This window comes from Cucurbita moschata, unplaced genomic scaffold, assembly GCF_002738365.1.
Source record: "Cucurbita moschata cultivar Rifu unplaced genomic scaffold, Cmos_1.0 Cmo_Scf00021, whole genome shotgun sequence".
NCBI classification, from domain to species: Eukaryota; Viridiplantae; Streptophyta; class Magnoliopsida; order Cucurbitales; family Cucurbitaceae; genus Cucurbita; species Cucurbita moschata.
In genome coordinates, this window is record NW_019268537.1 from 2,686,301 (window position 1) to 2,710,135 (window position 23,835).

The 23,835-nt window shown below is 38.8% G+C and overlaps 6 protein-coding genes across 8 annotated transcripts in view; 3 read left to right on the forward strand and 3 right to left on the reverse strand.

Moving 5' to 3' along the window:
• LOC111458386 (glycosyltransferase family 92 protein RCOM_0530710-like) overlaps window positions 1-2,271 on the forward strand; it is a 15,605-nt gene extending 13,334 nt beyond the window's left edge. Inside the window, exon 2 of one of the 2 annotated variants that reach the window (XM_023101019.1) lies at window positions 663-2,271. In XM_023101019.1, coding sequence (XP_022956787.1) covers window positions 663-2,072 — 1,410 coding nt within the window. In that variant the 3' untranslated portion in view covers window positions 2,073-2,271. Of the gene's footprint in view, window positions 1-400 lie in introns of both variants that reach the window. The other variant, XM_023101020.1, reaches the window with a different exon arrangement.
• Window positions 2,272-2,405: 134 nt separating this feature from the next.
• LOC111458387 (protein COFACTOR ASSEMBLY OF COMPLEX C SUBUNIT B CCB4, chloroplastic) lies at window positions 2,406-5,623 on the reverse strand. The gene is made up of 7 exons (XM_023101021.1): window positions 5,248-5,623; window positions 4,950-5,049; window positions 4,774-4,847; window positions 4,189-4,373; window positions 4,000-4,070; window positions 2,994-3,077; window positions 2,406-2,703 (listed from the first exon to the last, which is right to left on the reverse strand). Exons 1-7 carry the CDS (start codon window positions 5,535-5,537, stop codon window positions 2,605-2,607), a joined length of 903 nt encoding a protein of 300 aa, XP_022956789.1. The 5' UTR covers window positions 5,538-5,623; the 3' UTR covers window positions 2,406-2,604.
• Window positions 5,624-11,268: 5,645 nt separating this feature from the next.
• Window positions 11,269-12,765, forward strand: LOC111458182 (transcription factor MYB1R1). Its single transcript, XM_023100685.1, has 3 exons — window positions 11,269-11,736; window positions 11,820-12,028; window positions 12,119-12,765. Exons 1-3 carry the CDS (start codon window positions 11,454-11,456, stop codon window positions 12,521-12,523), a joined length of 897 nt encoding a protein of 298 aa, XP_022956453.1. The 5' UTR covers window positions 11,269-11,453; the 3' UTR covers window positions 12,524-12,765.
• A 1,465-nt stretch (window positions 12,766-14,230) lies between these two features.
• LOC111458461 lies at window positions 14,231-17,263 on the forward strand. Of its 2 annotated transcripts, none has more exons than XM_023101153.1 (4): window positions 14,231-14,460; window positions 14,602-14,740; window positions 15,655-15,963; window positions 16,960-17,263. In XM_023101153.1, exons 1-4 carry the CDS (start codon window positions 14,378-14,380, stop codon window positions 17,074-17,076), a joined length of 648 nt encoding a protein of 215 aa, XP_022956921.1. In that variant the 5' UTR covers window positions 14,231-14,377; the 3' UTR covers window positions 17,077-17,263. The 2 variants fall into 2 exon arrangements, with proteins under 2 accessions (XP_022956921.1, XP_022956920.1); XM_023101152.1 differs by having other exon boundaries at window positions 14,235-14,460; window positions 14,596-14,740.
• A 172-nt stretch (window positions 17,264-17,435) lies between these two features.
• LOC111458460 (serine/threonine-protein phosphatase PP2A catalytic subunit-like) lies at window positions 17,436-20,391 on the reverse strand. Its single transcript, XM_023101151.1, has 6 exons — window positions 19,863-20,391; window positions 18,601-18,715; window positions 18,349-18,457; window positions 18,186-18,263; window positions 17,867-18,058; window positions 17,436-17,765 (listed from the first exon to the last, which is right to left on the reverse strand). The coding sequence occupies exons 1-6, from the start codon at window positions 20,113-20,115 to the stop codon at window positions 17,592-17,594; spliced, it is 921 nt and encodes a 306-aa protein (XP_022956919.1). The 5' UTR covers window positions 20,116-20,391; the 3' UTR covers window positions 17,436-17,591.
• A 1,072-nt stretch (window positions 20,392-21,463) lies between these two features.
• The window catches only part of LOC111458504 (phospholipid-transporting ATPase 3), a 15,766-nt gene continuing 13,394 nt past the window's right edge, over window positions 21,464-23,835 (reverse strand). Inside the window, exons 24-27 of the mRNA XM_023101225.1 lie at window positions 23,485-23,652; window positions 22,963-23,325; window positions 22,757-22,863; window positions 21,464-22,125 (exon numbers count right to left, since the gene is read on the reverse strand). Coding sequence (XP_022956993.1) covers window positions 21,819-22,125; window positions 22,757-22,863; window positions 22,963-23,325; window positions 23,485-23,652 — 945 coding nt within the window. The 3' untranslated portion in view covers window positions 21,464-21,818. The remainder of the gene's footprint in view (window positions 22,126-22,756; window positions 22,864-22,962; window positions 23,326-23,484; window positions 23,653-23,835) is intronic.

Here is a 23,835-nt window from a genome sequence, read left to right on the forward strand (position 1 = left end):
GTCGTAATTGACCGTTTAGCTGGATGGAATAGGGGAGGTAGCCCTCCCAAATACAGGGGGATTATCATGGGTCTAGGGGGTTGCAGCTCACTTCCTAGGCAAGACCCCAGATAATCTCATACCCATGCCGAGGTAGCCACTCGTAAGGCGCCAGTCCAACACAGGTTAGCTTAAAAGGAACTCTATGGGTTTAAATAAAAGGTCTAGGAACCAAAGAGGACCAAAGGGATAAGTTCCAAGAGAGAAAGCCCTAATGAGGTAAGGCCCGATTTCAGTTGTTCTAGAGCCAAAGGAAAGCCCGTGATCGTCTGCTAAGTTTAGGGTGCGGTAAGAGCCTACAAGTAGGTGGCTTACTGAGTATAATTTTTATACTCATTCCCTTTATACTTTTTTTTTTCAGGTACGTGAGGCGTCGAGTCAAGAGAGGGCGCGTCGATCGATGTGGGTTGTCACAGAGGAAGCGTGTCCCGGGGCGTCAGTCTAGTTTACTAAATAGTACACTTTGTCTCACATGTTCCTTTCCTTGTTTTTCTTTTACCTAGGCACTTATGTCCTTCTAATAAAGATATGTTTTTCTTTTGAAACAAATGATTTCCTTGAATTTCTCGTTTATGCATTACATGTCATACAATGTTAGTCACGGCTTAATTTGGGGTCGTGACACTCTCAAACAGTCAGTTCTGTCCACGGACAGGTACGATGAGTTCCGATCAATTGCCAGATGTCCACTGCCGCCGCGGAATTATTCGGCCTCCGCCGTGGACTTGAGGTGGGTTGGCGTGGAAGCCGATGACCATTGGTTGGTCAGAAATAGGCATCCAGTTGCCTCGTGGGAGAGGGTGGTTTATGAGGCAGCTATTGACGGTGATACGGTTGTGGTGTTTGCCAAGGGACTAAATCTCCGACCACACAAGGAATCAAATCCGACCGAATTCAGCTGCCACTTTAGACTGAGAAATTCCAACAATAACGGAGATTATGTGCTTACCACAAAGGCAGTAACTGCAGCTCAAGAAATTATCAGGTGCTCCTTGCCGGCTGGTGTGTCGAGCACTTTAGACAAGGAAAAGGGAATTCGGGTTACTGTGGGCCGTGGCAGTGTCAATACGAAAGCCCACCTTCAGGTGACTCTGCCCTCAGTGGCCAGACTCTCCATCTCCAAGCTGAATGAGCTGCAAAGAAATCAAGAAAAACATGAGCTTTGTGTGTGCACAATGGTGTGGAATCAAGCAGCAGCACTTCGTGAGTGGATTATGTACCACGCTTGGCTTGGGGTAGGGCGCTGGTTTATCTACGACAACAATAGTGATGATGACATTGAAGAAGTCGTTAGAGAGCTCAACCTGGAAAACTACAATATCAGTAGGCTGACCTGGCCATGGATTAAAACCCAAGAAGCAGGCTTCTCACACTGTGCTTTGAGAGCTAGAGATGAATGCAAGTGGGTCGGTTTCTTTGATGTTGATGAGTTTTTCTACTTTCCTTCAAAGTATCGCCGTCAGCAAGCATACCATACTGCCGGCCGCAATGCCCTTCATTCACTCATTGCTAACTCATCTGCTTCAACCTCCAATTCAACTACCATTGCAGAGATTAGAACGGCCTGCCATAGCTTCGGACCATCAGGTTTAACATCATATCCACCGCAGGGGGTGACAATAGGGTACACTTGCCGGCTCCAGAGTCCCGAGAGGCACAAATCGTTTGTCCGGCCAGACTTGCTTGACCCAACACTTCTCAATGTCGTTCATCACTTTAGGTTGAAACGAGGATCTGGGTTTTTTGACGTACCAAAAAGCAATGCTGTCATAAACCATTACAAGTATCAAGTGTGGGAAACTTTTAGATCTAAATTTTTCAGAAGAGTAGCTACCTATGTTGTTGACTGGCAGGAGGCACAGAATGAAGGATCGAAGGATAGAGCACCTGGGCTTGGGACAGAGGCAATCGAACCACCCAATTGGAGGTTACAGTTCTGTGAAGTTTGGGACACTGGACTGCGAGACTTTGTCCAGACTTTGTTCTCTGATCCTTTGACAGGATACCTACCGTGGGAAAAAGCTTCTGGTTAACAACTCTTGGCAACCTGCAGCTTAGGGACCTGTACACAGTAATCATACAGCAAGCAATTGAATTTTTTGTTTTTTGCTACAAAAAGAATGTTCATCGATTAATTTTTTACTCCATGGATATGATACTGGTTTCGTTACAGATTTTTAACTTACACTTTTCAGATGTTGGAATGAAATTCTTTCTGATTCATTCTTCAAATTTGAATATAACATTTGCTGTCTGCTATGTCACACATCTTGAGAGAAATGCAGTCAGCATTACCACAGACAAAGAAAATGCATTAGAAAAAAAAAAGGAATGAACCAGGCATTACCACCAATCAGTGAATATACCTAGAGTCAATGGTCGAAAAAGGAGAAGCTTTTGCATTAATGATGTATCGACTATACATATAAATCAACTACTTAGTTGAGTTGCTTCGCCTGCCTTTCCAGGCGTCAATGTTATTTCTCTTCCACCCAATGGTTTAAAAACATTGGAAATAAATAAAAGGTACAACCTAATAACCATTTTGTGTTGTCCATCAACACTTCAGTCCCCTCTTGAGCTCAATTTTGCCGCTGGTTGCAAATTATTTGAATATTTCAACAGCGTAGCATCCAGCTTCTCTCCAACTAGTGAAATCCATGCCTGTGAACATTTTAATTCTCAAGCTGGATATTGTAATTATACCGCAGAAAGAAAGACCATCGCAATCAATATGCAGAAATATGTACAATGGCCGAGGGGAAGTGTTCTAGGTAGAGAAGCTGGAATTGGAGATTATGGCAAACAGATATGTAGTTCTATTTATTCACACTGATTAACAGGTAGAACAATATAGAGGACCAAGTTTTGACAAGTATCCCATTGAGAGAAAAAAATCCACGAATATTAACAAGTCGCATTAAGAAAGAGCCAAGAGGCTTAAGAACGAGTACCTGATCAGAGGTTGTGAAACCCCTGATAGTGTTGCCACCAATTATAGCAATACCCTTCTCCCCAAGTGGTTGCAAGATCACAGCCTAGAATAGCAGGTTTGTCTTAGAAAGCAGTGGTTTCAATTTACTTCGAAAACCGGCCTATCTAACACGAGTAAGATATAGTGTGCACAAACACAGTTACAATTTCACGTTGTTCTGCATTCATTTGTATGTATATGTAGCAGTACAAACTGAGTCAAAATGGATTCTTTTAAATATCCCCCAAACATGCAGTGATGCTGATGAGATTGAAGGCCGAAATTACCTCATTGAATTTCTTACAATAGCAAAGACTACCTAAGGATAGGAGAGAGAGATGCCGGCGGCATTGAAAGGTGGTAAAACACAACTTAACTGTTTTCATAAAGCTATTTTTCCATCCTTTGTTTTCATGATTTATTATCTTTAGTTAATCTCTTTCACTTTTTTTATATAAGAAAAATTAACTACTACTCCTTCACCAATACAGGCTGGTGAGCAAGGGAACTCAAGTACACAATAACAAAATTATTTTTTAGAAACACTACGACAGACCAGCAACAATCTCTTAGATTCTATAACAAATTACCAAGTTTTCAGGCGTTGAATTGACCACCGCCTTCCAAATAAGGAAGCCCATAAGTAAACAGGTGAAGAGTAAAATCCTATTTAATTGTAGAACCATAAAAGTTACAAATCAAATTGAAAGTTTCATCACATTCTTTCCTACTTTGCCAAGTAGCAGTGTCTGGTTTCAGTGAAGAAGAAGAGTCTCTATTTAGCCAGTAGGCAGGGTAAAGAACTCCCAAGTTTCTGAAAGAGAATATGTGGGAACGTAATAGCTAATTATATATATAACTAAAATCCCAATTATTCTTCAGCTTCATTTGCACTCTAAACTATAATCAGTCATGCATAGAGTTCATTTATTCCCGAAAGATAAGAGAAAAAGGAACAAATCTAACAACCCTTAATATCGAAGTACCTGAGTATTTGAGGGAAGAAATGGCAGCTCCGACTTCCCTGGATAAAGAGAAAGATTGGCCAAGTAGCTCTCTGCAAATATAGGGAAGATGGTTTCTCAAAAACGAATAGTGACAGATATTTACAATTGCACGTCAATCAAGTAGTACATTGTGTGATGGTCTCTGTGAACAAGTCGTTTATTACTCACGAGCTTGGGATTTGAGAATTCCCTTATAGAGCGATCCCTGCATCAGTTTACTAGCTTCAACATGTTCGGCCTCCCCATCACCCTCAGCTGATTCAGCAGCAAAACCAACTTGAAATATACACATACCATCGTAGACAACAACCAGAGACCTGCAGCATGTCACTTCTGACAGAGACTTCCATACCCTAAGAATAGGCAGCAAAAAGTAGCCATTAACCCCCTAGTCGAGGATTTTTCCTATTTCCTCTAAGAATCCTTAGCTTCAAATATCTAAAGTAGTTTATCAGATACATATTGGCATACGAAGTTAGCTTTCCCTGTCACTAGACATTCCCATGAACATGTGACAATGAGGGTAACCAAAATGACATGGATTATAAAATTCCATAGGATAATAGGAAAACTAATAGATAAAAAGTCATAATTCTCAAGCACCATATCAAGTTTCACTTATCAATATTCATTAACCAAAACAAACAAAGCACCCCTATCGAAAGTGATTTTCAATGATCTTAACCGGCTTCAATACTTGATAATATTCACAGTTTCAAATTATCAAAGAAGAAAATTATATAAAGTATTTACCATAACAACTCGGATGTTACAAGATCAGGGAGACTGGAGCATATCCTCTCACATTCTACTCCTTGTGGATTCACCTGATATGGAAAATGAAAGTAGGGGGAAAAAATAAGAATAGAACAGGAATCTCCTGATAGAGAGGAAAGGTTGAGCATGGAAATCTTATCGTAAACCCATACCGGTGTTATAGATTTCGGCCTGATCGACAGCCATACCAGACCAGTCAAGACATTTGTGACGGCTAGTCCAAGGGTTAATAGATCAGCTCTTGACTGTGAACTGCCGAAATTGATAATAGTTTATTACTATAAATAGAGCAACTAATTACGTGAAGTATAGTTGCAGAATAATGCCGCTAAAATAGGAAAACGCCATTATCGACGAAGTTATCGAAGATGGGATTTCCATCCGAGTAAGCAATACAAATTGACTGGTGAAAATAAACAGCATTCGATAGATTAATTGAACTTAACGAACCTGCTGGCATCGGCGACGGGAGCAATGCCTGAAACGGCGCGGTTAAAGAGGACGACCAATAGAGAAATTCCACCGACGTAAATGGGCAAACTCCGAACGGCATCGTTGTTCTTGGATACCCATTCGGCCACCCAATCCGTTGAAGGCTTCGGCCCTCTGTAACTTGCTTGCGAATTCAAGGAAGAAGCCCTTATGATACGCGGGAAAGAGCGACGAACGGGACAGAGAGTGCACTTCAAACTAGAACTCCATAGAATTGGAGTGACGGGGAAGAAAATTCCCGCTTCCATCGAAACCGAGTGAAATGATACTTACTTCAAGAATGAAGTCCGTAAGGATAATTTGCCGGGATTTGGACTCCAACCTGGGCCATCCGCTGCCTACAAAATACATCATACCCTCCCATGAGGCCTATAAAAACCTCTACACCACCCCTTTAATTGACGCTCAACTTCTTCTCTAGAGTTTTCGAACAAACTATATCATTTGTTCGACACTAGAGTCACTTTTGACTACACTTACGAAGTTCACAGCTTGTTTCTATTGACATTACTAAGTTAAAAGCATCGCTCTGATAGCATGTTAGAAATTACAACCCTTTGCAATAGTGCAATAGCATGATATTGTCCACTTTGAGCATTAGCTCTCTTGACTTTGTTTTTTGTCTTCCCAAAATGCTTAGCACTAATGAAAATGTATTTTTTTTATATTTTTTATAAACTCATGGTCAACCTCTTAATTAGCAAATATGAGACTCCTCTCCCAACAATTCTCAACATTCACTATCATATCCTCGAAAACTTGTTAATGGCCTTTGTGTTCATGCAAATTTGAAGAAGAGCAAAATATTGAACCTTGAAGAAGAACCATGTTCTCGTCGTACAGCCCATTAGTTGCATGGGAACGGGTTGGGTTGCGCCCCCCTTATATGGGCTTGGGAGGTACTCAACACACCTCTAGGTTAGATATCATGTAATCTCAGATAGCCATGCAGAGGTAGCGCCTCATAGAGAGATACTGGTCATATCAGCTCGGTGTAAGGAACCTTTAGGTATCTAATGAAAGGACGATGAACCGCTAAAGCCTAAGGGGGCAAGCCCCAAGGGACTAAGATTAGAACCAGATGTCATAGAACCGAATTAGGAGACCGTGGAAACCTGTTAAGTTAGAATGTGAAGAGAACCTACAAGTAGATGACTTACCGAGTATAACTTTTATACTTGTGAATGTTTGCTGAATCACCGCACCTAAATGGGGTGAGAGTTCTCTTATTTATAATCATTTTCAGGATACAGAAATATGGTAAATTACAAATATTATGGAAATAGTAATAAAAGGAAAGAATAATAAATAAATGCAATATATTTGCCTTTAATAAGAGGGCAAATATGGTAACCCGTAATGTAAGGCAAATATCTAGATATTTGCCTTATAGTGAACGGTCAACTATCCTTAACACCCCCCGCAAGCTGAGCGTCGGATTTGAACGAACGTAAAGCTTGGATCTGAAAAATTCAAAGAGAGGTCGAGAAATATTCTTTGTGAAGATGTCAGCAACTTGGAGATGAGAGGGTACATATTGTGTGCGAAGTTTGCCAGCGATAACAAGTTCTCGAAGGAAATGATAATCTAGTTCAACATGTTTGACCCGCTTGTGAGAAACGGGATTAGAGCTCAAAAAAATAGCACTTTTGTTGTCACATAAGAGTAAGGGCTGCTTTGAAATAGGGACCTTGAGGTCATGCAAAAGATGCGTAACCCAAAGAAGTTCAGCAGCGGTTGTGGCAAGAGCACGATACTCAGATTCACAGCTGGAGCGTGAGACAGTAGGTTGTTTTTTGGCACTCCAAGAAACCAGATTGTTACCAAGATAAATAGAATAGCCGGATGTAGAACGACGAGTATCGGGACAACCAGCCCAGTCAGCATCCGAATAAGCGACTAGCGTACTAGGAACAGTGGATGGACGAAAGGTAAGACCAAAGTGGAGTGTTCCTTTGACATAGCGAAGAATACGTTTGACAGCAAGAAAGTGATCTGCAGTAGGGGCATGCAAGAATTGACTGACAGAATTGACAGCATAGGCAATATCTGGACGCGTAATAGTCAAGTACTGAAGGGCGCCAACAAGAGATCTGTAGAGAGTAGGATCAGAGAAAGGAGAACCATCAACAGTCAGGTGTTGAGAAACAACCATGGGAGTGTGAACTGGTTTGCTATCGAGCAACTGAGCACGAGTAAGAATATCTCGAGCATATTTTAACTTACTAATAAAGAGACCATCTGGAGTGGGTGAAGCTTCAAGACCAAGAAAGTAACTGAGAGAACCCAAATCTTTGGTAGCAAACTCAGAATGAAGCTTGCGAGTAAAGCTGTCAATAAGAGATGAGTTGTTGTCGGTAACAATAATGTCATCAACATAAAGAAGCAAATAGATAATGTTAGATTGCTGATGAAAGACAAAAAGGGACGTGTCAGCGCGACTGCAAGAAAACCCAAGTGTGAGAAGAAATGAGCTAAAACGCTGAAACCAAGCACGAGGAGCTTGCTTTAAACCATAGAGGGCTTTCTTTAATAGACAAACATGAGTGGGAAATCGAGGATCAATATACCCAGGAGGTTGTTCCATATGAACACGTTCAACAAGAGTTCCATTGAGAAAAGCATTCTTGACATCAAGTTGTCGAAGAGGCCATTTATTTGTGACTGCAATAGAAAGCACAACACGGACAGTGGTAGCTTTGACAACCGGACTGAAAGTGTCAGTGTAGTCAAGACCAGGAACCTGAGTATAACCTTTGGCAACAAGACGAGCCTTGAAACGCTCGACAGATCCATCAGGCAAATATTTAATACGAAACACTCATTTAGAGCCCACGATGTTGGTGTTGGCAGGGCGATGAACCAAAGTCCAAGTATTATTTTGTTGTAATGCTCGAATTTCTTCATCCATGGCAGCCACCCAAGCAGGATTCTTAGCTGCAGATTTGAATCCTTTTGGCTCAGTGGATGCAAGAAGAGCATAAAGAAGTCCAGATGAGCCCAAAATACCAAGATTTGCTAGATGACGAGTCTTGAATATACCAGCTTTGGCTCGTGTGATCATAGGATGAGTGCCCAAAGAAGAGAAATCAACAGGAGGTTCAATAGAGGTCGAATTAGAAGTCGAGGGTGGCAAAGTGGAACCTGCAAGAGAAGTATCAACCTGCACAGACTCATCTACAAGGTCAGAACAAATATCACACGGGGATGAACTGGATCGAGGAGTTTGCGGTGATGAAGTGGTAGGGGGGATGAATCAATATGATGAAAATGTGGTTCTAAGAAATTTGAAATAGGAATAGAGGAAAGAGGTTGGGTCTGGGAGCTAGGGATAGCAGGAAAATGGGTTTCATCAAATTGAGCATGACAGGTGATATATAGCTTAGTGGTGGCCGGATCAAGACAGCGAAACCCTTTATGAGCAGGACTATAACCCAAAAAAATACAAGGAATGCTGCGGGGAGAAAGCTTGTTAGGCACATAATCACGCAAATAAGGATAAACACGACAACCAAAGGGATGAAAATTGTCATAATGTGGAGTGTAGCCATAAAGGAGTTCAAAGGGTGACTTACCTCCAAGAAGTGGAGTAGGCAACCGGTTGATAATATAAGCTGCAGTGTTGAAGGCGTCAACCCAAAAACGAGAAGAAAGATGAGAGTGAAAGAGAAGGGTCAAGCCAGTCTCAGTCACATGACGATGTTTTCTCTCAGCACGACCATTTTGAGCAGGTGTATATGGACAAGAGAGTTGATGGTGGATGCCAGAATTACGTAAATGAGTTTTGAAACAAGTACTAGTAAATTCGGTACCACCATCGCTTTGAAATACCTTGATACGAGAAGAATATTGATTTTCCACAAATTTTTGAAATTGAAGAAAAATATCAAGAAAATCAGATTTAAATTTTAAAGGGTTGACTAAGTATTATAACAATCGAGAAGCAGGTAGAATATTTTCCCACATTTTTACGTAAAGCAAGGACTATTCATCCTAATAATTACATCTCTCATCATTAATTTTTATATTTGTGACAATTTTATTATTAATGTTTGACTTTCATTAATAAATTAGCTGGAGATTAAAATATGATTGAGACTAATTTTAACAAAAATAATTTATTTAAGGTTAACTAATAATTTATTCACTTTTTTTTCCTATAACCATTTAAATATTTAGTTGTTTAACATAATTTCATACCTTAACAATAATTTTAAATGAGGAGACACAAAAAAAAAACAAAAAAACAAAAAAAAAACATTTTTAAGGATCACCAAATATGGTAACACGCCACTTAGCTTCTAAAAAGGACTATGTTTTAAATCAATCAATAAGCTTTTCTGTTCGATTCAAGCGAAAAATTTCTAATTATTAACTTAGCTAGCAGTTTGGTGTTGTCCTTAAAAAACTCATTTAAAAAAAAGTCGTTCGAGACACTCGTTTCAAGACTCTCGCTTTCATTGTGACATACACACGTGCTATAGGGACCACAGGTGGTGGAGAGCTCGCAGGGCCAATGGGTGATGAAGAGCTGACATCATGCTCCACTTAAAAGTACATTTTGAGGCATTTTCAAATTGATGAGTGTAAACATGATTTTGGCAGAATGACGTACAATGTCATGGACTATTGGTCCGATGTCCCATTGATACTAAATTTAGCAAACTTTCATGTCTCATATAGACGAACCTGATTCCAAAATTAAAGAATCAAGTCATTTAGTAAGCTCTAACGACTAGGAATAAAACTTTTACATTTCTCATAACAACCCATGTTCGAGCAATCCTCTTTATTGTATTCCCTTCCCCTATCCTTTCAAAGCCTATAAGTTCGGCACTTCGGGTTGACTAAGAATTTCTTATAGACGACAACATCGTAAACAATTTGCGACTGCGGAAACTGTGTCGGTATAAAAGGGTGGCGGAGTTACCGACACGTCGGTTAAGGATCGCTGCAGCATTGAACCGAACAAGGACAAAAATAATAAGGTGCGGCGGAGTAGACGGTAAGCACAACATGGAATTAGAATATTCAATAAAGTTGACCAGACGACGTGTCTTCTCCATTACCTAGCCAAGATGTAAAGTAAAAGCTCAAAATCCAGCACGTGCTCGACAGAGACTTCTCGAAATCCACAACTTGCACAAACCACACCCAGCAGATGACTCAGTCAAACAATCCAATGAGAAGGCGACACATCTTCCACGTATAAACCTTCAACTTGCCCTCACTTACGTGGCAGCGCCACCTCACCTTACCGTCCATTTATAAATTGAATACTTCCCCAACAAAGACTCTCTGCATTTACTAGTTTACCAATTCAATCCTTCTGTCCAATCACAAAATTTTGCCTTTTTCTTTTTTTAAATCCAAATAAATCAGTTCTCTATTTTTTTTTTTTCTTAATACGATCGACCACCGGTCTCGTGGGTCGCCTCGTGTCTAACCGATGTTGAGTACTATTGGCAACTTTTCACTTGCATTATAAGACAGTTTCGAAGAGCTGCTTTCTGTTTCTAATATCTCAATACTCTCTTAAAAACAACGGAAGAAAAAGGGATCATAATACTATACGTATGGACTTAAAAACGAAACAACCTTAATTAGGTTATTTGACATTAAAGTTGAAATTAAAGATTAAATTAACTACCCACCCAGAAAAAAAGGCATTCCACCAACAACACCACCATAGCCATAAGCCACAAAGAAAGGCGGAGGTTAATTAAAAAGAAATTAGTGTCTGAATAAATGAAATGAGTGGGGTCCACCCTTGTCCTAAACTCAATTCAATGGATCGAATCTGTGTCGTCCAAGCATATGCTAATTCGACGGCCCTCCGATCTTCTTCCTTCTCCACCGTTGCTTTTTGTGTGAATCATCATGAGAAGATGTACGGGTGGATGGTGATGGACTATGATTCGGGATGCACCTGCGGTGCACTGTAGAATTGCTCACCATAGAGAAATGGAATAAAGAAAGGGCCTTGAAAGAATGGTAGCTAACTCGGCTTGTATATGAACCCAAAGAAGTTGTGTTTTTAGCTTTTCCGATCCACTTTTTCGCCTTTTGGTTTCTTCCACTTACAGATTCCCGTGCTTTCTCTTGTCAGACCCTTTTTATTGTTTTCTTACCCTTCTTCCTGCAGCCTTTACTTTAGACTCGACATGAACGCCCCTCGCACGTGTTCGCTTTGTGGCAACAATGGCCATAACTCCCGCACGTGTCCGGAGGGAGACGGTGGCGGTGCCAGCGGCGCCGGCGGATTCATGTTGTTCGGGGTCAGGCTGACCACGACCGAGGGAAGTAGCTCGTTTAGAAAGAGTGTTAGTATGAATAATCTGTCCCAGTTCGACCAGCCTCTAAGTCAGGACTCCAACAACGCCGATGCCGGATATGCTTCCGACGACGTCGTTCACCCATCCGACCGTTGCCGCGGCCGAAAAAGAGGTTTTATTTTATTTTATTTTACTTATTTGATTTTGATTTTGATTTTTTTAGCTAATTTCGATGGTGGGTTTGATTTTTCATAGGGATTCCGTGGACAGAGGAAGAACATCGGCTGTTCTTGTTGGGATTACAGAAGGTTGGGAAGGGAGATTGGAGAGGGATTTCGAGGAATTTTGTGAAGACACGTACGCCGACTCAGGTGGCTAGTCATGCTCAGAAATACTTCCTCCGCCGGAATAATTTCAATCGGAGACGCCGTAGATCCAGCCTTTTCGACATCACCACTGACACTGTAAGTCCCTTGTCTTTTTCAGAATCCTGTTTTGTTTGTTAATTTGATTCATTTATTATTATTATTATTTCCATTTAATTTGAATTGAAGTTCCCGAGCTCATCCATGGAAGACGATTTGGTATTTTCCGGCCACGAGGCTCTGCCGCCACCGTTACCACCATCGCAGCCGCTAAAAGACAACAAACCCGGAAATTTCCTACTCAAAATTCATCCAGTGAAACCACTTCCTCCGGCCGGCGATGACAGCAACGCCGAGAACACAATCAGTTCCAAAATCCTTCGTCCAATACCAATGCTTCCTCTGTCTCCATACCCAAAATTCGCTCAATTAAACATTAACGACAGAACGCCGGAAGACCCTTTGCCTCTGACTTTGAAGCTCTCTACTTCACACCCGGAGGCACAATCTCCGACAGCGGCTTCACAGTCGTCCGGCAGTTTCCAGACAATGTCCGGCGGCGGAGACAGTATCGACATTGTCAGTGTTGCTTGAAGCTGATCCTGAATTGTTGGGGGCTTAGATATAAGAATAACTGGTCGGATTTAATTGGACAGCGTATAAAAAAGGATTCCAGGTTTGTTTTGTACAGGTGAAATTTTAAATTTAATTGGTCCAAAAAAAGTGATATAAATTTCAATAATGGTTGTATTTGGATTTGTTTCTAGAATCGTCGTGTTAATGTTCATATAATTTAAGTTTATTGTAGAAATGAATTAATGCGTTAATTTTCAGCATGACTCGAAATATTTAGAGCATATGGTTCATTAAGTTAGTAGACGACAAGAATATGAGTGTGGGCATCAAGCTATTGCTTTCTCGACTTGTCGTTTTGCTTCCATGTGCCCATGGATGAATCTCAGCCACTCCTGCCATTTATATTCAAGGACAAAATTTCCATCATTTTTAATGGTTGTCATTTAATCCATTTTTTCCTTTTCTTTTTCTTATTCCCAGTAGATTCCACGAATAATTTACCCCTTTTAGAGATCAACGTCCTCGATGGCATACCGCTCAATGTATGACTGACTATGATACCATTTGTAACGGTTCAAACTCGCTAGTAGATATTGTTTGTTGAGGTTTCCACATTCTTATAAGAAATGTCTATGTATAACTCTGATACCATTTGTAACAATTTAAACTCATCGTAAGTAGATATTGTCTGTTGAGGTTTCCACATCCTTATAAAGAATGTTTCTCATTCTCCCTTCAAACCGACGTGGGATCTCACAATTCACCCCTCCGGGAGCTATTTTCTTCGCTAACACACCGCTCGGTGTATAACTCTGATACCATTTGTAACAGTCTAAATCCATCGCTAGCGGATATTGTCCACTTTGAGGTTTTCCCATCCTTGCAATAAATGTCTCGTTTTCCTCTTCAACTGACGTGAGATCTCACTTGTTGGATGGTGAAAGTCCCATATAAGCTAATTTAGGGAATGATCATGGGTTCATAAACAAATAATACTCCATTAGTATGAGACATTTTGGAGAAACCCAAAGCAAAGTCATGAGATCTTATGCTCAAAGTAGACAATATCATATCATTGTGGAGAGTCGTGTTCGTCTAACACTCACAATCCACCCCATTGGAACCCAATGTCCTCACTGACACACCGTTCAACATATGACTCTGATACCATTTGTAACAGCTTAAGTTCATCACTAGCAGATATTGTTTATTTCGTTTCGTTATGTATCGCAGTCATCCTAACAGTTTTAAAATGCGTCCACGAGGGAAAGATTTTTACGTCTTTATGAAGAACGCTTCGATTCCCTCTACTATCGATGTGGGATCTCACATAAATTTTGTTAAAATATATTATATTACGAGTAATTAATGAATTTAAGAAATGTTGGATTGATACGACCTTAAACAAAATCGATGTTAAAACTATTTCACGTTGATATATATATATATATATATATATATATATATAAAAGCTAATTTTGGAAACAACTAATTTTAATATATTTAAAATTTGAATTTAAAAAAAAAATGAAATGCATAAAAACAACTATAAACATAATAATATTTTATGCTCTAAAATGTTTGTTTATGAATTAATTAAAACACGAAATTATGAAACCCAACTTGATTTTTCATGGTATCTCTGACTTTCAAATGTTTATTCACATACCCTAAACTTTCCATATTTATAAAAGTCACCTCTGAAAATGGAAGGGGGAAAGGAGATTAACGTGGCAAATATGTAATTAAAGAAACTACAGGGGAAGGGGGAGAATATAGAAACTGTAAGGCTCTAGTGCGTGAATTCAGTTCGCAGATTTGATTTTGGTGAGAGAGACGAAAAGAGAGAAGGCGGTTACGTCGGGAGAAAAAATGTGTTGGAATTCTGTGTTGCTTCCTGTTCTTCTGCTTCTTTTCAGCTTCTTTGCTTCACTTGACGCCCAATTGCAGAATACGTGAGCTTTAATTTGGTTCTTTATGCTTTCTTATTGGTTATTGTGTTATTAGATCGACTTCTTACTGATCTGATCTAATCTGATCTGATCTATTGGAATTCCATGGCTGACTGTTGAATTTGTTCTGATTATCAGAGACAGAGTTGAGGGGAATGAAGAAATTGAGATAGGGTTTGGGCGCAGAGCTCTGTTGAGTTTCAAAGAGACTCCACAGGGAAGTAACGTTAGCTTTGAATGCTCTCGTTCTGGCCCCTGTATTGCCTGCCTCTACTCTGAAAAGGTTTCTATTTCATTTGAATGTTTGTTCGAGATAACCTAAATTCTGCTGCTGTTTTTCTCGTTAAGTTGGATTGCGTTTTTTATTAGGATAAATTATCTAGAAACTGTGACCTAGCTTATTGGAGTCAGAACAGTGATTTTCTTTCAATTGATGTAGTTTGGTGAGTTTCTAGTGAGCTAATTGGAGAAGGCATTACGAGGACATCTTTCATTTATGGCAGCGATAATTTAGTAGTTGTGAAAAAAGAGTGAAGCTTTTCAATATCTCTTCTTTGAGAGAGCTATGTGGTGTAGGATATGTAGCGAATCGAGATATTGCAAATGCATGTGAATTTTTCATCATGAAGCTGCAGCCTTCCAGTTTTCATTAAGGCCCCTCGTGTTCTCGCTGTCTTTGAAGCCAAAATTGCACGCTTGTACATTCTCTAAAAATATGATCAGGCTGGGTGTACCTTATTTACTTTGTAATAGATTCCTTGCCCCGAGCCAGCTGACGAAAAAGCAGAAAGGAAAAAAAAAAAAAAAAGAAAGCGAAGATCATTCCATTTCAACTAAAGATCCACACCCAAGTTCCACAGCTTTGCGTCCGCTATCCTTATCACATCCTTATCTTTATGCTTAGTTGTAGGTGAGAAGGGATTTTAACTTGGACCATGGATTAAGGCTATAGCCATATGGGACAAGCAATGTGGACTTTCTACTAGTTAATATCTGGATAATGCCAATGCACGTTCTTTTATCATGAAGTTATATGTTTTGGGTTCTTAATGTCTTAGGATTGGGAATGATAGTCCCTTGCATATTCTGTGTTTCTAAATCCACGTTTCGTGTTTACTTGTAGCTTTTGCTTTGTTTTTTGATATGACGTTTTATGCAGAGGTAATTTTTCATCCTTTTTTCTTTTTGATCTCATAGAATGATGAAAAATATCGCTGCAGTGAGACTGGCTACCGTATTCCCCTGAAATGTGTGGAGATCAAAGACACTTCAAAAGTTTCCAATGAGAAAAAATCTCATGATGGTCGCTCAATGCTTGAAATGTCTTATGAGCACAAGCTAGTGATCCCTGTGCTGAATGATGCAAGTGGTCATGCTTCACCAATTGCACAAAGAAATTTAAGAGATGGTTCTATCTCAGCAACAGATGGTGCTCAGGCTTACACCACTTATAGAAGCTGTATTCCATCAGTTAATGAAGAAAAGTTGTCTGTACTTGGTTTTGAGGTATGCCATTTTCCTAACTACCCTATTTGAACCGCTTCAATTAATTGCAATTAATGGTTTCGTGGTCATTTTTCTATCTGCTCTCTTTTCCATCTGCATGCTGCCTGATGCCTTTATTATGTTGCTTCATTCTATGTGATTGATATCAAACGTGTTCATTGACTAAATTGCGCTGCAGTCGTGCTATTAGAGACACTACTGTTTTTATTCATTTGTAATTGTGGCCTGTAGCTTTTTCCTGTGATCTTTCCAGCCATAAGATGTATGTACTTTTTAAGTAGAGGTTGTTTAACCAAAATATATTAAAGAGAGTTGGACGGTTAAGGCATTTTTGAGAAATGTTCATATTTTACCGAACCAAATTTTGATGGCTAATCAATATCTATGGGTTTTCTTTAGCAGTTTTATTGTTAAGATGATAGCTAAAATCATATTTAGTAAGACTACTAAAGGGGTTCGTTTTTGTTGCCAATTATTTGTTGGTAAATCTTCTATAAGCTATTTGCTAAGAGCTACAGAACTTGTTGGGGCATGTTCTCAAAATAATAGGAACTGCTTCCCCCTTCTTCCTTAACATTTTTTTATTTTGTAAATCTACATGGAAAAGTAATTATTTCGCTTTGTAGTCTATTTTTTAAATCAATATATTATTAATTAATTCATAATACATCGTCCATCATTGAACAGACATTAGATAAAATGTATCTTTTAAAAGATTGAAATTGTGGTTCGTTGGAGAGAAAGGTAGATGCGTTCATCTTATAAATGACCATTGCGCTGTTGGATACTTCAGAACCCTTATTTATTTGATTTGTACGACAATTATTATCTTATTTCTACTTTTATCTAAACAAAAGGGAGAACTACGAAGATCTTTGGTTAGTGCTGTTAATTATAATGATGAATATGTAAGCTTATTATCTTGCTTACCTTCAAATTCTAAAGAAAATCAACTTTTTAGTTATGTTTTCATTTGCTGTAATGTTTTCTGGACAGGGCATTGTGCTATGTTTGCTGCTGGTAAGTGGTTCATTTATTTACATCAGAAGGAAGCGAACTGTTTCAACGGCTGGTTTTGCTTCTGGCAGGCTGCAGTCAAATTCCAGGTTTTAGTTTAGTTTAGTCAGGAGTCTTCTTTTGTTACAATTGTTCATGTGACATAAATGTATTATCCACGAATACAACAAATTGAAATTATAGATGTATCAACACCTAGGAACTGAATGGTTGCACATACTTTTCTCCCTGTTCCATTATTTCGAAACGAAATCAACCAATTCGACTTGCTTTCATTGCTTTCTTTTGGTTGTAAGTTACTCGCACGGAATAGTCTTAGCAAAATCAGCTTTTCACTTCAAAGAATATATATGAATAACACAACACAATAATAACAAGTTATTGCTTCTTTACGATTTACAAGAAAATGGGACCATAGGTCGATACCTTCTGCCAATTTCCCACCTCAGAGTTTCTTTTTTTTTTTTTAACATCAAAGAAGCAACAGAACAAAACTAAAACTACAATGAAAAGAATGACATTGAAGATAATCTGGTTCTCACCCGTGACAATAAGGCCTTTTGAAAGTAAAATCTACAGCACGACACTTACAATGATCAACCATATGGTAATCACAAAAAATAATCAGGAGTCTTGCGAGTGGCATCTGGCTCAATTTGCCGAGGAGCTGGGTCAAATTGTAGAAAGTTTTGATCCATGTTCTCCCCAATTTCCAGAATTGCGGCCATATTTCCACATCGATAACAATAATTTGGAGCGCTAAAGACAGTCACCACATTCTTATCCTACAAAAGAAAAGGAGAGATTGAAAACATAAGAACATGCAATAGAAGGAAAACAACAAGTGGGGGGGTAGACACCATTTGCAATCAGCTAAACAATTCACCTGACACCAGTTGTATCCTTCCATGACAAGTTGATGCGCTCTGGATATAAGAGTAAGCCCATTTGTATGATTGAACTGAGTAGCTATATCCTGACCAAATGTATACCCAGCCCCACGTGGAGATATTCCCCATCCACACCGGTCGTCTGGATCCGACCATAAGAGATCACACATCGGCCCCTCATGGGGGACCTGACGTGACATATACAGAAAAAACAGCTAATGAGTAATACAAAACACTGAATACCCCGGAAATGGAAATCTTTGTAGCAATAATTAGTTGAGTGATCAATCAACAACCAAATAAAAGCCTACAAACCTCCTGTATACGGTCCAATGAGCGAATGTTATCCAAGGTATCCAAGGATGGAGAAAGCCCTCCATGCAAACAGAAAACCTACACATAATAACAGTTGCATTTTAGATAGAAGCTTATCTGGTATCAAGTTACCACGCACAGTTCATTCCGTGTACAACTGAACCTGACTCTCAACTAGAGCTGTAAGAGGGAGGTAATCGAACAGATCGGTGAAGTGTTTCCAGACATTGGCATTTCCATATTTTCGCAAGCATTCATCATAAAAGCCATACCTGAGTGAGAAAAGATGGGTCTATGAATAAAAATCAGTCACACTAACATTAGGGAAAGGACCCTTAAGAGTATGACTAAACACATACAAAAGAAAGACTTCCGATGAGCAATAAAGATGGTTTGAAAGGTCATGGCATCTTACACTTGAGTTATTTGTCGGCTCTCGTGATTACCCCTCAAGATAGTAATTCTGTCTCTATAACGAACCTTCAGAGCCACGAGAAGAGTAACCGTCTCGACAGAGTAGTACCCGCGATCTGCATTAGTTCACAGTGTGAGAAAATGCTAGTACCATAGACTCCGAACTCCCATAGCTTATAACAAAGGATTACATGCTTTTTCAAGTTATGAAATCAAGCAACCAATTAACCAAGCCATCAACTGCACCGGGTTTATTTTATTTCCTTCCCTTCCCTCTCTTCCTAGCCACAAACAGACGGTAATTTATCAATAAATGACTTCAAGAGGGCACAATGCTCGTTGTGCTGCCTCTTTATAAAACTAGAGACGATACTAAGTTACCTTCATAAGCAGCATCAGGATATTGACCCACGTTTCCCTGCCTCTTTCTAACTCATTTGAAGAACTATTTCCTTTCCTTTTTCTTTTTATCAAAAGCTACAAGAAAACTACTTATCACCTCCTGTAAGGCCTATGAGCAAGCTACTATAAATTCCTTCAATCCTGTAAGCTTCTATCATGACAAGTAGCTGCTTTCATCAATCGCTTCCAGAGGATGTAAATCCTGAAAGCATCTCCCAGTTTATAATTTACAGCTAAGTTTAAATTATAACTTTAACGCAATACAACGACAGAATCAAGCATCAATTTGTACCAACCATACTGCATTATCACCCGTCAACTTTGTTCATTTTTATCCCTTGATCTCACAGATAGGAGCTATCCAGAAACTAGACATATCCATGCCCACATGAGCCACCTGATAAAAGTTGTCTGATCTGAGAACTTACCAGCACATCTGAAATGTCATGTTTTGAGTTTTCAACTTAAACAATCTTTTACCAAAACCCACACATCAGTGTGTGATTCTAGATGATCTAATGGATAAATTGCCCTTAAATGCAAAGAGGAAGCTAAGGCCAACTAGAAATCACAGTCGGATTAATCAGAAAATTTGTATTTAACGGATGGGTACAGAAGCCATGCCCCTACGACATATCAGCCCCTTGATGGATGCGGCTTTTCGTGTTGGGAACAGCTCGAATGAATCTCTTTTTGAAGATGAGAATTTTCAAACACAACAAAAGAAACAGAAAGTAGACACTAGCTTTAGATGAAGGAATCAAATAAATTTTTCAATACCTCCAATATATACATATGTGTGTGTGTGTGTGAGGGCATCATAGGAACGAAAACAAGGGGAAAAAATAGGTAAGAACTCACCCACATAATCACCCATGAAAAGGTAATTAGTATCAGGAGTACGGCCTCCTATCCGAAACAGTTCAATGAGATCGTAAAATTGGCCATGAATATCACCGCACACCGTCACCGGACACTTAACCGGCTGCACGTTCCACTCCTCTACCAGAATCGCTCTCGCCTGATCGCACAGTATTTTCACATCCGCTTCCGGCAACGGCTTGCACTCCATCAGATACTCGATCTGACGGTCCAGATCCGCGTGAGACGGCATGATTTCAAATCCTCACAGATCCACAAGCAAATATTAAAGATCGTCTCGAAGAAACCCGGTCACCAACGCAGCGATCTCTCCATTCTCAGAGAACAATAGAATTTGAGCTCATTATGCATCAAATGGACTCCGAACCATCAAAATTAATCCCCGAAATTCGAACTTTTTCAATCGCCATGACATGTAACAAAGAAACATAGATAGATTCTCGACCCGTGAATCATTCTGGCTCTCTCCCCCTCCCCCCCTCTCTCCGTTCTTCGGCAAAATTTGGAAAAAAGTTACTAAAATTGTATTTATGTGAATAAGAGGATGACGAGGGAATTGAGGGGGAGCGGATTGATTGGTCCGAAATGAATCAAAATGCAAATGCAAATTCAAATGAAATGCCATTTCATTTCACGTCTCCCAAATATAACTTCCTCTTTTTTCCTTCACAGATTATATTATTTTTTAGTATAAAGTCTCAAATCATTATAGATTTTAATTTCCGTTGAGATTAAAAATAACATATAATGATTATTATATGTTAATTACTGCTCCATATTTCTCCATTTTTTTAAAAATAACAATTAAATTAATGAAGTCAAAAGAAGTAGCCTAAATTACTAAAAACAATTCCAATTTTGAGGTTTGGATTAAGTCAAATAAATGGGGAAATTCTTTTATTCATCAATCCTAAAGAGATTGAGATATAAAATATATTTTCCACTAATTCAGTCTTTGTCAATGACTTTCTTTTTTATATTCTGTAAAAGTATTTTCTTTTTTTTTTTTAAAATAATAATAAATTATGAAAACAAAAGCTTAATTGATTCGACCTTGTTTGGTTGTTTTAATGTTTGGGCCAAGTTGAATTCGAACCAACGTAGCCCAAGCCCATTTGCTCATCTCGAAGCCACTAATTTCTTTTTTAATTAAAAAAATAAAAAAAGCTACAAACTCAGCTGCTTCATCACAGGGCTTCCTCCCTCAACCTCAGACCCAGCTGCCGGCCATGGCCAGCTTGTTGTTTTCCCCGGTGGTGGCGAGCCGACGGTTAAAATCCATAGAAACAGCCCCACCGCCACAGCTTCAAGCCTAGTTTCTTATAATTTAACCAAAACTTTTATAATTAATGTTCTTGAAATTTCAAAATTACATTATATGAGTTCTTAAAATTTGTCAATGGACGTTGCGAAAGGGAAAAAAAAAAAAAAAGAAAAAAACTGAATCAGCTGGATTTTAAATAAACCTTGAGAGACGTAGATTAACAGAAATTTATAAGTTCATGATTTTTTGGTCTATAATCAATCTGGGGATTAGAACTTTTGGTAGACTTGTGAAGGTGATGAGGAGGATTATGATGGAGATGAAGAGGATATAATCCATTTAAATTGAGAATTACAATGTGTACTATCTAGCCCATGAGGAAGGTTCATGGTAACAGGTTCTTCCTATGGATAGCTACAATCCGACCAGTCAAAAAATTACAATTTCATTTGGCATTAAAATTACATCAACATATCAATATATACCCATTTCATTCCTAATAACCACTAGTCTCTCGGGAGGAAGAATGACAACTAATGGGACAAAGTGGAACCAAATGATATGCTGCAAAATCAAATGCTAAAATATGGCACAGCAAAGCTAATACTAAGGATTTTTCTGGGGTCTACTATTGATATGAAAATTTTTGTACAAAAATGATCAATTCTACCTCACTTTTTTTCCCTATTCTTTGGCCTCAATTTCACACTGGCTCTCTTAGCAACATCCCATGCTTTCTGTGGGGCATAAATACCAAGCTGTGCAGCAAAAAATGACTCGTAGCCGGGTGAGTCGAAAGCAAAGCCAGTGTGCTTCGATAATTCTCGAGGGAGTTGAGACATGGCATAACTTCTTGCCTCCTCCGGTGTAAGATGGTTCTGAATCTCCAGCAATCCTGCCGTACCTCTGCCTTCAGGTTCATGTCTATGTATTTCTTGTACTATCTGATAATCGTAGGGGAAAAACCATCTCTGAATGCTGTATCCACGCAAAAAAATTGTCCATGAAAACTATATTAGCAATAGAACAAAAATTGTAATAATAAGTTGACTCACTATCTTAATCTTATCTCATCTAATGATCTGAACACAAAAGAAATTGTTAACAGATTACTATATCTGTGACGGTAGAAAATTCCATAACACTAGCAACTTTGATGTTAAACAGGAGGGAATTTCAGAATGAGAATCAGTCCGTTTGGGAAAAAGAAATTCGCTAGACAGGTTATGCCAAATTGTCCAGTCTAGTTTGTCAATCCAAGACAAAACAGGCCAACGTTGGCCAATCAGCCTACCATCTGATGGCAAATATCCTTCTATGAATATATGCATGCATATTGCTTGGACTTTCCTAAAATTTCTGTTTTGTAGTGGAAGCTTGCTTCGTTGTGTAGATATCAAACTTTATTGTGCTTTCAAGCTGGAGTTCTTGACCTTTTCTTAACACAGATCAAAAGTCAAAAAACAATTACCCTACAAATCTTGACTCTGCAAAAAGCTTACATGGGTTGCAGCCCTAAATATAACGTACAAAAAAAGCTTAAGAAACGAGAAAATCACATGATGTATTTCCTAACCATAATTACCAAAAGAATTTAGAGAATTCATACCCTTGGTACGCGAAATCACAGAGAAGTGCAACAATGGGGACAAGAAGAACAGCTACATAAAAGTATAATGTACTCATTAAGACATATATGACGAAATATACATTTTCCTGCAGCAAAAGGGGCAATAATAAAATGAGTATTAAAAGAAAAAAGTAAAGGTAAAAGTAAATATATATATATTAAAAAAAAAAGGCAACAAAACTAACCTGCCTATCATGTGGTGTGATAATACCAGAATATAAGAAAATAAATAGGAACCAAGCTAAAATGCTGCCCCCAACCGTAATGTAATGCCACCGGGTAATTGAATTGCAGATCATAAGCAAACGCAAATTCACAGTCACTACAATGCATGTGAAAGTCATCGTGCTGATATCCCACAGACCAAACACCCTGCCAGATGACGATTGACTGCTGGAACTAGAAACAGTTATAAAAAAATAAAAGACTAAAGATTGGTAGATGGAAAAGAAAGCCCAAGTTGTCACAACTCTCCACTTAAAAAATGCATTTCTTATTCCCTCTCTGTAGAGCTCAGGGTACTTTTTGGATAGGGAAGCACTGACATCCTGACAAAAAAAGACAAAAAAATAAAATAATTTGTAGGGAGAGTTCAAGGATAGATTTCATCTTAACGAAACAAAAGACATTCTCCACGAACTATAGGCATCTCTTCAATAGCAGGGCAGTACATGCTATGAGCAAAGTAGTAAAAAAGAATGCAGTACCTTGTCAAATAGTCCAACAATTATTACAGGTAGGGCGGTAAATATGACATTATACAACGACTGGAACCAATCATCATAGAATCTTTGACCAGAAAATCCAGTTTGGAAGGTGAACCAAAACTGAGTTAAAGTGAATGTAAGATTCTTGTAAAAGAAGTACGTGACGACCTGCCACAGAACAAGTGCGTTCATTATGTAAAAGTCTCATAAAAAAAGACATGTTTGAAAGTGATTTTGAACATGACATAAATGATTTTACCCATACCAAAATCACTTTCAAACATGTCATAAATGTCACAACCAGCCAACTATAGAGAGTACTCAAAACGCAAAAAAAAAAAAAAAAAAAAA